Source organism: Telopea speciosissima, chromosome 3 (assembly GCF_018873765.1).
Source record: "Telopea speciosissima isolate NSW1024214 ecotype Mountain lineage chromosome 3, Tspe_v1, whole genome shotgun sequence".
NCBI lineage: Eukaryota > Viridiplantae > Streptophyta > Magnoliopsida > Proteales > Proteaceae > Telopea > Telopea speciosissima.
Genome location: NC_057918.1, coordinates 67,588,427 through 67,601,922, shown reverse-complemented (window position 1 = coordinate 67,601,922; position 13,496 = coordinate 67,588,427). Strand labels below are relative to the sequence as shown.

At 39.5% G+C, this 13,496-nt stretch overlaps 2 protein-coding genes across 2 annotated transcripts; both read right to left on the bottom strand.

Moving 5' to 3' along the window:
* Positions 1–436: 436 nt before the first annotated feature.
* On the bottom strand, positions 437–4,209 carry LOC122655448 (probable leucine-rich repeat receptor-like protein kinase At1g35710). Its single transcript, XM_043849645.1, has 3 exons — positions 2,970–4,209; positions 2,225–2,866; positions 437–935 (listed from the first exon to the last, which is right to left on the bottom strand). The coding sequence occupies exons 1-3, from the start codon at positions 4,207–4,209 to the stop codon at positions 598–600; spliced, it is 2,220 nt and encodes a 739-aa protein (XP_043705580.1). The 3' UTR covers positions 437–597.
* A 4,016-nt stretch (positions 4,210–8,225) lies between these two features.
* On the bottom strand, positions 8,226–9,178 carry LOC122655447 (late embryogenesis abundant protein 7-like). Its single transcript, XM_043849644.1, has 3 exons — positions 9,071–9,178; positions 8,833–8,967; positions 8,226–8,333 (listed from the first exon to the last, which is right to left on the bottom strand). The coding sequence occupies exons 1-3, from the start codon at positions 9,110–9,112 to the stop codon at positions 8,226–8,228; spliced, it is 285 nt and encodes a 94-aa protein (XP_043705579.1). The 5' UTR covers positions 9,113–9,178.
* Between the last annotated feature and the right edge of the window lie 4,318 nt (positions 9,179–13,496).

The window sequence follows — 13,496 nt, the reverse complement described above, 5'->3', positions numbered from 1 at the left end:
AAACATCTTCAGGCTCTTTGTTACCAAAATTCTTTATTCATATTGTGAGATAAAGCACTTTAGAGTTTCGTGTACCACAATCAATTTCTTCCTTTATAGTACATTAACTTTGTCTAGCTAGAGGGCACAATATTAGGGAAATAAATCATGTTTATTTTAATAAGGTGTATCACAATGTCTCATGATAGATACACTTGATTTATGTCCTTCTGACCAAAAAAAAAAGATTTTTGTCCCCAAAATCCAAAAAAAAAAAATCCAATATTAATCATCATCATTTGGTTGGAAATAAGCATGAATGATCATGTTTTTCTGCAAGGGATAAAATAACTATTTCTATAATCAGACTTTATGATGACATAATAATTATAGTAAACCATAATCCATTCTAGAACAAGTTCCATGGATTTTTTTTTTTTTTTTTTTTAAATTCTAAAAACAACTTGCTTAAAGGTTCAACATAGGAATACCAAACAAAAAAGGAGGGGGCTCAGTTTAAGAAGGAAACAACAATACTTAAATACAATAGGAAAACACCTTAGCAATCTCTGATCCACTTTCATGAAACTTTATGGATTTTATTTTATTCTGAAGTGTCTAATTGCCACAATGAACTTCTGTAGAAGGGTTGCATTCAGGGTTTGTAGGACTTCCTAGTTTCTGAGACACGTATTGCATAGTTGGGCGAGATTTTGGATTGGTGTGCAAGCATGCAATTCCAAGCATCATTGAGAAAGTCAGATCTTGTGCTTCCAATTGTGTTGGTGGTGGGAGACGTGGGTCTAACACATCCTTTAGTATTATATCTTTCGCATTTAGCAAAGATAATGAAGAGATGAGTTCACTTGGATGCCTTCCCATAATTGTCTCTAGTGCCAATACCCCAAAGCTATAAACATCGCACTTTTCCGTCACAACCATTGTATAAGCAAGCTCTGAAACGGGGGGGGGGGGGGGAGAACATATTTAGATTCTTCATATAATCTAATGAAAACATTCATATTACTAATTCAAGAAATATGTAATATTTGACAACAGTAACAACTTTTTAATAGAGAAACAGAAATACTAACATGAAAAAGAGATTACAAAGCGAACATCAATCAGCTATAGGGGGTGGAAGCAATTTAGTAATCTTGTTTGGATTTTTAAAGCTATTTTTTCTGTTGTTGTATTTCTTTATAGGGCTGAGAAGGTTGATAGACCAGTTTGTTGCTAAAGACTTGTACTATAACAAGGGTTTCCACTGTTAAAATCATTCATAAAAAATATAGTATTTATTTCTAAAGGAATTACATCTTTTTGTTGGTGCCTTATGGACTATCCTACCAAGCCCACTGTATTATTGGAATGTAAATAAGGCTGGAAAGAGAGTTTACCAAGGTAGACCAGCTAGTATGCAGTTGTTGAGCACATCATAAGATATTGGCTTTTAGGCTTTGGCTAATCATTGCAAATCATGACACTAAATTTCAGATGGACATATTTGTAGATAAGTGGATACTTGGACTGAAATTGAATTATTTTAGATGGGCTTAAGCTTAAATTTGAGAGGATGGGCCATGGTGCAACAGTAAGGTTGTTTCATTGCAACCTATTGGTCGTGAGTTCGAATCTGGAAAATACGGGTATGACTGTATAGATTATGACTCCCCTAGACCCCGTAATGGAGGAAGCCTCGTGCATTGGGTACATCCTTCTACCAAGTACACTCATACACTCCTTAAGGATGTATTCTAATCGAGAATAGTTCCACTCAAACAATGAAGAACATTATATGCTTACCTAGAAAGAGGAAGGGGGTGGGAAAAGTCAAGCAATAGTGGAACATTCTAATTCACAAGTATGTACACAATATAGCATTGTCTTGAAAACTGGCCCTACCCTTGTTCCAGTAAGCTCAGTAGGTGGCATGTAACCAGTAGACCCATGATATAATAAATAATTTAATTAAAAAACTACTACAAAAGTAATGAAAATTAGGAAGAAAAAAAAACATAGATAATATGTAAAGTCTATGGTTTTGGCATAGGCCATTGTGGGCACTTAAACCTGACTGAAATGATTCCTACAGCCCAACAAGATTTCTTGGCCCATAACTCTCTCAAACTAAAGTTGGGTTTCAATAATTGAATTTTTGGGGTAAAATGATTGAATGGTTCAAATATTATGAATGTTCTTAGAATTACAAACATTGAAAAAGGAGGAATATATGGTAACTTACCTGGAGCAATATATCCATGTGTGCCTGCAAGTATAGTGCGGTTGGATGAATCAGGCTTTTGAAATCTAGAAATTCCAAAGTCAGCAACATGAGGCTCAAGATCTTCATCCAACAGGACATTGCTACTCGATATATCCCGATGAATTAATGGTGGTATGCAATCATGATGCATGTAAGACAAAGCATGAGAAACCCCTTTGATGACATTTATGCGTTTCCTCCAATCCAATTCCATACCTTCTGCTTCCTTTCCAAGAACATAAGCTAAGCTTCCCCTTTCTATGTATTCATAAACTAAGAAATTACACCTTGGATGAGAGCAAAACCCATAAAGTTTTACAATGTTCCGATGCCTTATTCTTGTTAATACATCTATCTCATTAGTGAAGCTCTTCTCAAAGGCTTTCTCTTCAGCTTCTTGGCGATGAAGCTTTTTCATAGGTACTACACTCCCTGTAGGTAGTTTTGCTATATAAACGCTCCCATAACCTCCAGTGCCAATGCAATATCTGATGTCAAATTCTTCTGTAGCTTCCATGATGTCACCATATGCAATCATTCCGTCATAGTTCCATATGGAAAATATATCTCCATTTTTTTGTGTACTTGTTGTATCAGTGATGACATTCGTCGATTTTTTTTCTAAAGAGGAACCAGACAGTAACAATTTCAAATGCAACAAGTATGATGATACCAGAAAGAGATATAAGAATGAGAATCTTGACTTCAAGTCTTTTCTTGCTACCTTTACATTGGAGCTTCAAACGATTACTACACAAACCTTTGTTATTACTCCATGAAATTAGTCGAGTTTGCAAAGCCATTTCATCCGGAATAGGACCCTCCAAATCATTGTAAGACAAGTCCAAATCCAAGAAAGTAAAATTGAGTTTCCCCAATTGTGAAGGTATTGAACCATATAGCTTGTTGTGTGAAAGATAAAGTAGCGTCAGCTGATCCAAATCTCCAACTTCCATGGGGATTGAACCAGTAAGCTTATTTTTACTTAGGTCTAACTCATTTAGATTTCTCAAATTCCCAATCTGTGTAGGTATTGAACCAGAAAGCATGTTACTTCCCAGTCGCAACCGTTTTAGATTTTCCAAATTCAATATCTGGGTAGGTATTGAACCAGAAAGCTTGTTACCTCCTAAGTCCAACTGATTGAGATTTTTGAGGTTTCCTATCTCTCGAGGTATTGATCCATTGATCCTATTGATATGGAGGCGGAACTGATTGAGATTTTTGAGGTTTCCTATCTCTCGAGGTATTAAGCCATTGATATTATTGTGAAAGAGGTACAACTGATTGAGATTTTTGAGGTTTTCTATCTCTCGAGGTATTGAGCCATTGATGGCATTGAAAGAGAGGTCCAACTGATTGAGATTTTTGAGGTTTCCTATCTCTCGAGGTATTAAGCCATCGATCATATTGTCAGAGAGGTCCAACTGATTGAGATTTTCGAGGTTTCCTATCTCTCGAGGTATTGAGCCATTGATACTATTGCGTGCAAGAGAGAGATGTGTAAGTTTGGAAAGCATACCGATGTCGTCTGGAATGGTTCCCCAAATTCCTTCGGAAAACCTACCGATGTCGTCTGGGATGTTTCCCCAAAATCCTTTGTAAAGCACACCATCGTATAGATTCCAACTGAGATCGAGACGAACTAGAAATTTGAAAGAGGAGAAATTCAATCTGTCGAGCTTAGCAACTATGAAGGAATGTGATAGGTCCAACGCTGTTACTCTTCCCCCTATGTTGCAAGTTATCCCCTTCCACTTACATGGGCTTGTATCATTTGCATTCCAAGAATTAGGAAAGTAGAGACCACTAGCCTTCCAGTTGAGTAGAGCCTTGGCTTCTTCTTCTTCTGGTGATGATGATTCAGATGCTATTACTGCTATTGTCGTTGCAGGGCTTACAATGGTAAAAGAAACCCACACAACAACTATTTTCAATACAAATGTATTGAAGGACGACACCATGGGAGAAGAGAACAATTGGATTCTGATTTAGCTTCTAAACTCTTATCACCTTTCACTGTTTATAAATGATATTTCAGCTTCTTATCTGAAACTTTCTTGGGCTACCTTTTCTGCATTCTGTTGGACACAGTTTTTTGTTGGGTTGTGATTTCCTTTGTGGTGGCTATTGGACGCGTTTGATCGATCAATTATTGGAGTTAGCTGGGGGTTTTATTGTTTTCTTCCATCATCCTATTAATTACTCCCTCTGCAGCTATCCCAATGATACACTTCGATTTACAAAGTTTGGTTCAAGTTTCAAAATATTACTAGCCAATCACGAAAGGGCACGTTATGATTAGGGACGGGACTAAACCCGATCCGAAAGAATTTTTATGCTGTTTGATTCCTTGTTCGGTATAGTTGTTTAACTCCTTTCATAAGAAAACAAAAATAACGATTTAACTTCCCTCGGACAGTGTGTTTGGACAGGATGTTAGGTTATCATTTCTGGCCCCCAATAAGAGGAATCGGATACTATTCCGAGCAAGAAACCAGAGAGGATAATCTGAGACTAAAGTTACCGTATCTGGCAAACCAATGATGTGTGCAACCTGACCTTACGGATCGGGTCAGGATGCATGATTGTGAAGATTGCAATGCAACCCCAGACTAGGAAGGGAGCAATTTGTTACGAGTCGACCTGTTGCGTGGTTTCCAGGAATCGACCAAAGTAGAGCTCGAAGGTCGGGCCAAATAATCACCCAAGACGATAAGTACTTAAACATAACAACCCCAAGAGGTTGGCCCTAGAGCTGAACAAAACCGACCTCCACAGGTCGATATTGTGTCCACAAACATACCTGATTGTCGTATTCAGATCTAATTGCTTGCCCAACAAGTACGTTGTCTCCTCGCTGTATGGCCCGAATCCTATCCAAAAAAGGACTCTTTCCAAATAAAGCAGTTCTTCCCTTAAACGACTCTACGACGAGATCTCCTACCATAACTAGAACACTTACCAAACTGAAACTCTCCACAACCGTTTCTCACTTAGTTCCTCAGCTGTATATAGCCAAGTACACCGAAGGTAAGGGTATTGAACTCTCTGTATTCTTAAGCAAATTATCTGTTGTATAAGAATCTGACTTAGGCATCAGAGAGTCCCCGCCGATCGAACTTGACTCTCCCTTGTCGTTTGTTCTACGTAGGTCACTCTCAGAAGAACGGTCTGACGGATTCTTACCACAACACGATTGATTCTTATGATCTGATCTTTGTATGTAAACTAGGGTTCGAACATTAAAACACCAAATTTGGAGTGGATCTAAATTGATTTCAATCCAATCTCAGATCAAAATCTGTTGAGACCGATTCCTATTCGAATTCTAATTCCATCTAAAAGCTCAATCATTCTAGAGTCAAAGTCATTAAGGTCTTTTGTCCCTCCTACAAGGCAAGTTGAGATAAGACTCAACAAGGCCTACCCAAACAAATTTGTTTTTTCAATTATTTTAGTGTGTGTACAAGACATTAAGACTCACTCTATTGTCACTTTCAGTCAAAGTCATCAAGCTCTCTCGCCTCCTAAAACCAATCTTGAGATAAGAATCAGTTTTTTTCCCCTTCTAACCCTCTAATAGGGTATAGGGATTGAGATTGCTCTGAATTGATCCGGATCAACCGATATCGATCTAAATCGGGCAAATCGATCCCTTCGATTCTAAGATTGCAAACCATGCTCTAATAACATTTTTTTCAAAATAAATGAATAAACAACATTTTTTTTATAGAAAAATAAATAAACAACATGAGACAATTAATTTCATATTATCCCATTACCATTGAAAAATAAAGTCGTATTAGCCCTCTCACACCAAGTGACAAGTTGGGCAAAGAAGGGGGGATTCATATCCTCTCCAGCGGGCATTAGACGGATGGATGTGTTCTTGAGAAATATGCCATCCACTTAGCCGTCCAATACGCACGTGACACATTGGCACGTTGAAAGAGGAATATCACGTTCATTTCATAAATATCAAATCTTCTTTGAAAAGACCCACAATTGGACTTCTGTTACCAAAAGGAGTTTCAAAGACATTCCAAAAGCTGACCCATTTTTTGTAACTATTTGAGTGTTTGGAGCCAAGTGCATGGAACTTATACCAACAGCCTGGGGGCTTTCTGCCCATGGCTTCAATAAAGTTTCACTTGTCAAATTCTGGGGTCATCAAAGTCAAAACCATTGTGCATGCCCATGCTCCTTGGAGTTTTTTAAGGGCTCACTCAACTCAAATAAGCCTTTTCTACACTATAGAGGGTTGGTTCATGAATCATAATGTTCTCTATCTTAGAGGTCCCAATTAATTTCTTTTAATAAATAAATAAAGGGAGATGGTTTTTCAGGTTGTCAGCGTGAGAAAGAATCTGTATATCACATCAATTGGTGTTCACAAAAAGGTCTCATCTATATAGTGGGGTTCACAATTTCAAAATAAATGAAGGGAAAAAGATTTCTATCCAAGAGTGTGGCCTACGTCAGCTCTCCCGAGAGTCTCTCTCTCCCCTTTCCATGTGAAGAGACACATCTTCCCTATTGTTTTAAGGAAGAGAGAAATAGACACATGAGAGTGTTGGCGTAGGCCACCCTTTCGCACAGAAAATTGTTTCCTATAATGAATAAAAAAGTAAACAATTCAATCAAACTTGATTGATAGTGACAAGGGTCTCAGTTATACAACAAATATCTTGGAATACAAACAAAGAAAGAAAATCAATGAAAAGGCTGTTGATAGAGCCTACGGTCTCCTAAGAGATAAGAGTCATTGCTGGACTCAATATCACTTCAAAATTTGTCCTTGTAAAAAAGAGACGCATTCCTTGATTGATTCAATCACCTCTTATAAAGATTGTGATTGTATGAATGTGATATATAGTGGAACTCAGTTGGTGAGACGTGGTGCGCTTCATATTCATGCTCTCCGAGGTCTCGAGTTTGAATCTCTTGGTTGGTACCTTTTCCCCCCTCCCCTCTACAGAAATATATATATATAAAGCTCCCAATTCCCAAAAAAAAAATATAGTCGAACTTCACCTATGTGGACGTAGGTTCAGCAAGAACCGAACCACATTAAACCCCTCTCTCTCTCTCTCTCTCATAATGAAACAAAATAAGAGAAGAGAAAAAGAATGTGGCCCATACGCCTAGACATTGCTCGGTCGGTCTCGGGCTATAATCAGACTACTAGAATTGGCCCTTAATCGGGTTGTGGCCCTATGGCATGTTTAACCCTACATGGGCCTTAACCAGGTTCTAAACGATGCGTATAATATTGTCAAAGATATTCTAATTCTAGATCTGGTTGGGCATCTAATGGGCTAGGACCCCACAGTGAGACCATCCGATTATTAAATGTGTCGGGCTTAAGCCCGACATGTCCAATAATCGGGCCAGGCTGATCTTTAACCAGGCGGGCTCGGTCGGTTCTACTAGGCTTGGAATTGACACCCCTCACTACAATTGCCAATTGTATCATTAACTAATATAATACCATTTTTGTTTGTGCGGTGAAAAATAATATCTATAAATTTAAAATGAAAGTTATTTCTAAAGTATTTTTATTGCATTTAGAGAGAATATCTTTGTAGGGCAGTACAATTTCTTTCTGGTTCAAAATAAGTTCTTATAAAATATTTTCCATTGAGACCAATTGATCTAGAAAAAGAAATAATTTGAATCTAAACATTTTGTTATATTATTATTAAAGCTTTATTACAAAATCTCCTAGGGGTTCTTAAAAGAACTCTCCACTAGAAGAATACAAAGCACCTCATCTACCCTCACATACTCTCTTGCTCTTCCACTCGCTAAATAATTCTCAAAAAACCATAATTTACTACAAGACATACAAGAGGGAATCATCTCTACTTCTTATCATTGGGAGGAAAAATAAATAAATAAATAAATAAAAACAGAAACAAAAAATGGGAGGGAGGGGTGGGTTTCTGCGGTGCATTCTTTATTGGCCATCATGCATTCACTTGCTGATGCTGGTGTTGGTGTTGGTGTTGGTGTCACCCACTCCAAGTGTGTTCTTCACGGTGTCCACAGCACCGTGTGCCATATTCATCATTTGCTCTCCTGTCTAAAAGACAACAAATAGAGAGAGAGAGAATTTAGGGATGTAAATGGATATTCAAAAATTCGTGTTCGAATCTATTTATTTAGGGGTTTTCGAATCTAAAATTTTGGTTTTCTGAAAAATATTCGAATCTGCCTGAAAGATAATCAGATTCGGATATTTCATTTCGGATCCAAATAATATCCGATTAAATTACTATCCAATAGTAAAATACGATTAGTTTAATATTTTTGTAAAAAATATGATATATGATATATTATTACAGGCTGAATATTCTATGTGCCGGTAGCACAGGTTACACCCAGACATATGGGGGTGGGCAAAATAACCACCCTATCCCTCTGAATGGCAAACCCATGTGTCTGAGTGTAGGCTGCGCTGCGGCACAGAGAACATCAACTCATTACTATATTACTCTTATTATGAAGACTTTTATGAGGATTTTTTGGTGATCGGAGTCGAAAATCCATAAAAATATTGTGAGGTCCAAGAGAGAGAGAACCTGCTGGAAGAAGTTGGCAGATTCGTCCTTTTTTTGTTGGGCAGAATCCATGGTGTTCTGAGCCGTATTGGCCACATTGTCACGTGCAGCGGTTGTGGTATCTTTAGCTGATTGAAGCCAATCTTCAGTCATGGCCTAAGAAACAAAGAGGATGTAAAATGATCCAAACTGCAGGGGCAAAAACGTCATACTATAGAGAAATTAGAATAAAATCTTTTCCTTTTACCTGGCCTTGGGCATGGCCTTCACCTGCACGGAATTGTTGCTGAGAAGAAGCCATCTTTTTCTTTCCTTTCCTGTCCTTTTTGGCTTTTCTGGTGGTATTGGTCTGTCTCGTGAAGCTTTGAACGTCAGATGTGTCTGAGCTTCGTGGAAGATGAAATATATATAGTTCAGGTGGATCGAACTCTTAATGACACGTGGATATTTGTGCGGCTCTACTTATTAACACGTGTCATATGATGATTGATGATGAGAACGGGTATTATGGCTTCTTGACGAGTGATATGGGGAGACAAACTCGGTCAATGTAATACGTTATCTTGAGTATTCTCCGCACTCTCATCTCTGGACCGGTCAAATCCCAGGTGGGCCTGATCTTGGTCCTGGTCCTGGTCCTGGTCCAGCCCAGCTCAGGCTAGTTATCTGCCTGATTTATGTAGTCTCGCGTACGTTAGTACTTAGGTGAGTCAATGGGTTGGGTTGGGCAGGGTTTTTTAAGACCCCAGGCCAACCCTAAGCTCTCTAAACTCAGCCCAGGCCCAACTCTATTGGGCTCAAACCAACACAATCAGGATTTAATTGACCCTGATTGAGCTGGGCTGGGCCGAACCGGGTTGGTCTTATTGATTCTTTAGGATGGTTTTTGTGTTTTTTTGATAGAAAATGGATTTATTGATAAAAAAAAGCATGAGTCACCCGGTGCTTCACCCTCACAAAGGAGAAGCAACCATGGAGTGGAAATAGGACATACTATCATACATGCTACTAACAGAGCCTTCCTGGCCAAGGTATTAGCCATAGAGTTGATTTGCCTTGGAATACAGATAAAGAACATACATCAAAAGATAAGCAAGGATTCCTAATATCATTTAGGATTGGAACTGCAAGAATAGATGGAACTCGACTCTCATCCTACAAGCATTTGAGTGGGGTGGTATATGTCAGGGATTAAAAAAATAAAGAATGTGTTTAGTGGTGTATGTCTATGATAAAAAAACAAAAAAAATGTGAGAATGAGCGAGTGATATATATAATATATATTTATAATTTACTATATACATATTACATAAGGTTGGGTTGGGTTGGGCCGGGCTAGGCTCAACCCAATACCATAAACTCAGGCCAAGCCCAGCCCTGTTTTGGGCCTGAAAATCTCAGCTCAAGCCCGCCTACGGGGTGAGAAGCTCAGCCCTGGCCCTATCTGGGCTTAGGGCGGATTAGGGTAGGCTCGGGTTGACCGGGCCAAATTAAAACCTTAAGTATGTTTGACATGCATGTTAGTATACATGTTACACGATAGACCCAATTAAGGAGTTGTTTGGATTCTTATGAGAAAAATAAAAAGACCTCTCCATACTTAGACATGGTGGATGCATCTTTGTCCTTGTCGAATATTACTTGCCCATAAGTGGATAGTTTTTATGTTTTAATTTTCTATTTCCCTTGTCTTGAGGCGCTCCCATCTTAAGCTAACCTTCTCTGGGTTAATTTTTTAATTTTTGGCAGATAATCAATCTTCTAGAGTTTAAATATCTTGAAATGATACTTCCAACTACTTTTGGAATCATATAGCCTTGGGTTCATTAATTTATAACTTTAGATCTCATTCGCTTAGACGTGGATCCACATGTATGAATTGGGGTTATTAATTAATGATCATGACAACTTAAGTATGTTAATTTTGATCAAATTAAACCCCAATTCATCATACATAAATTTGATGTGATTCATGCCCTATATTCAATCATAATCTTAAAATAGATTCGCAGCAATTTTATGAGTTTTCTTTCTTACTTAATGTATTTCCGGATTTTTCCCATGCAACAAACGTGAATTTTTCGTTCTTTTTTCCTGACCAAGTCCGACCCGATTAAAGCCTGAACCGACTCGGCCTGTTTAATAAATTCATCGGGCTCAAGCTCGAGCCGATTGTAATCAGTCACTTCAGGTGTGAGGCCCTTCCTTACCCATCGTTCGCCTGATTGACCCATCTGATTATGAGCCCGACCCTTTTAGACAGACTAAGGCCGACGACCGACCCTTTAGACGTGTTCAAAATACCTATTATAACCCCAAAACCCTCCATGGCTCCATTTTCCCCCAGCACCCAAAATCAAAATCGACTAAAAACCCTAACCCTCTCTTGGACTCAATAAGCCAATGATTTTGTAATGGTCCGACGAATTCAACATTGGTTGACCCGTTTAGAGCCTTTTAAAGTTGAAGTGTCACTAACCCTTCCAAGACCCATTTAGCCTGATTAAAGCCCGGAAACCGACCGATCGATTAGTAAAAATACCATGCCTGTCCAAATAGTTTCTATCATGCCATGTTTAGAGTTAAACTGTCATTAGCCCGTCTGAGACCCGTTTAACTTGATTAAAGCCCGGAACCTGACTGATCGATTATTCACAATACCATGTCTGTCCAATGTGAATCCGATTAGATTAATGAGCATCACGGTGTGTGTGTGTTGGGCGGGGGGGTGGGAATTGGTAGAGCCTGATTAGACCTGAACCCGATTGAGCCTGATCGGTTGACACCCTTAATAAGGAGTAACTCATGTAATGTCATGTGACAAATAGTATAGCGTTATAAAGACTACAATATTACAATTAATAAGAAGAAACCCACCTAAAACAATAGTGCGAGGGCCACGTCTAATGATAAGGTGAAAACAAATTAGATCATAGAAGGTCTTTTTTTGTTTTTTTTTTTTTTGGGAATTGGGAGCTATATATATTTTGTATAGAGGGGGGGGATCGAACCGGGGGGATAAGGTACCAGCTAGGAGATTCAAACTCAAGACCTCCTGCTAAGCATGGGCATGAAGCGCACCACTAGGGGTGCAAGTTTGGCCCTGCCGGCCTGAACCCGCCCTGGCCCGCCCTGAACTCGAACAGGGTCTGGGCTGAGATATTTGGCCCTGAGGGCGGGTCAGGTCGGGTTAGGGTTGAGGCCTCGAGCTAAGCTTGGCCTGGCCCGGCCCGACCCTGATTTAAGTTATATTATAAAATATATATTGATATAATTTATACATTATGAACTTTAAATTTCACCCACATTTTTTTATATAATATACTATATATGAAGACAATAAGTGTTATAATATAATTTATTATATTATTATTTTATGTAAAATTAATAAGTTATTCCCAGCCCATTTCAACCCATGCATTTCTTTCCCCCTCCCCATGATTAGGGCCAATTAGGGTCGGTCCGGCCCGACCCTGAGGGTGGGTCAGGGTTGGATTTTTCTGGCCCTGAGTCAGGGTTGGGTTGGGCTTGGGCCCAGCTAAGGGGACTTAGGGTTGGGCTAGGGTTCTATAAAGCCCGGCCCAACCCGACCCTGTTGCAGCCCTACGCACCACGGCTCACCAACTGAGCTAGGCAGTTGTTAGATCATAGAAGGTCTTTCGCATAGGCCATAACCTAAAGCAAATGATATACAATGAGATCGAATCTCTTTGATGGGGTCAATTATTAACTACTAACAGGCTGTTATTGCGATTGGATGAGACTGAGGGGGTGGGGGGTTTCATTAGATCTATGAGCCCAGATCCTCTACCCATGTGGGGTGCCACACATAAGAATCTTCACCTCATCTGACACAAAGATCAGAAGGGGTCAGATGGATGAAGAGTCCACTTGGATGGCTATCACCATGTGGTGTGGCATCCCATGTGGGTAGATGATCCGGCCTCTACATCTAAGGTCAAACATGGATCTACTAGGCGTAGACAAAGATCCACAAGTAGGGGTGTAAATGAATAGCCAAAATTCGTTTCCATATCCATGTTCGTATTTGTTTAGCACTATCCGAATCCGTCCAAAAGCTAAACGGATACAGATATAGATAGGCTATAGCTATCCAAAAAGCTATATTTACATGTAAATGGATAAAATATTCGATCCGTATTTGTGTTCGCATCCGTTTAGCACTATCCGAATCCGTCCGATAGCTAATCAGATGCGGATGCGAATATAGCACTATCTGAGCCGAATCCGATCCGTTTACAGCCCTATCCACAAGGATCCTCATCCTCTAGAGTGTGCTGCTCGTAGTGGCCTTAGGGGCGCAGACACAGGGTTGTGTGCACTGTCTGCCTTACCCCTGCTCGGGCAGGGGTAATGCGGACATTGCGCGTGGCCCTGTGTCTATGCCATTATGGCCACTACGGGCAGTGCACCACAGAAGATCTGTATTGGACCTACAAAGGGCCAGCAAGGGGCCCACAGACCACATTACTACCACTAGAAGGGTTGGTGTTACGACTGTAGGAGGAAATCTAGACTTTTCCTAGATTTACGCTAGACCCATATCTGTTTAGCCACCTGCCACTAAACAGCTTATCCCTAGGAGGGCAGTTTTGAACTTTGCACAATAGGGATAGAGGTGAGGAGGAGAAAATAAATAAGGACATCAATTCTCCACTTGGTTC

What these genes read in the sequence shown, in the direction of transcription:
- LOC122655448 (XM_043849645.1), bottom strand. Translation starts at nt 4,209, where the DNA reads ATGGTGTCGTCCTTCAATACATTTGTATTGAAAATAGTTGTTGTGTGG. An exon ending in TTTGAAGCTCCAATGTAAAG is followed by an intron (nt 2,867 to 2,969) that starts GTAGCAAGAAAA and finishes GTTCCTCTTTAG; the next exon opens with AAAAAAAATCGACGAATGTC. An exon ending in ACATGGATATATTGCTCCAG is followed by an intron (nt 936 to 2,224) that starts GTAAGTTACCAT and finishes CCCCCGTTTCAG; the next exon opens with AGCTTGCTTATACAATGGTT.
- LOC122655447 (XM_043849644.1), bottom strand. Translation starts at nt 9,112, where the DNA reads ATGGCTTCTTCTCAGCAACAATTCCGTGCAGGTGAAGGCCAT. An exon ending in TCCGTGCAGGTGAAGGCCAT is followed by an intron (nt 8,968 to 9,070) that starts GCCCAAGGCCAG and finishes TTTGTTTCTTAG; the next exon opens with GCCATGACTGAAGATTGGCT. An exon ending in CTGCCAACTTCTTCCAGCAG is followed by an intron (nt 8,334 to 8,832) that starts GTTCTCTCTCTC and finishes GTTGTCTTTTAG; the next exon opens with ACAGGAGAGCAAATGATGAA.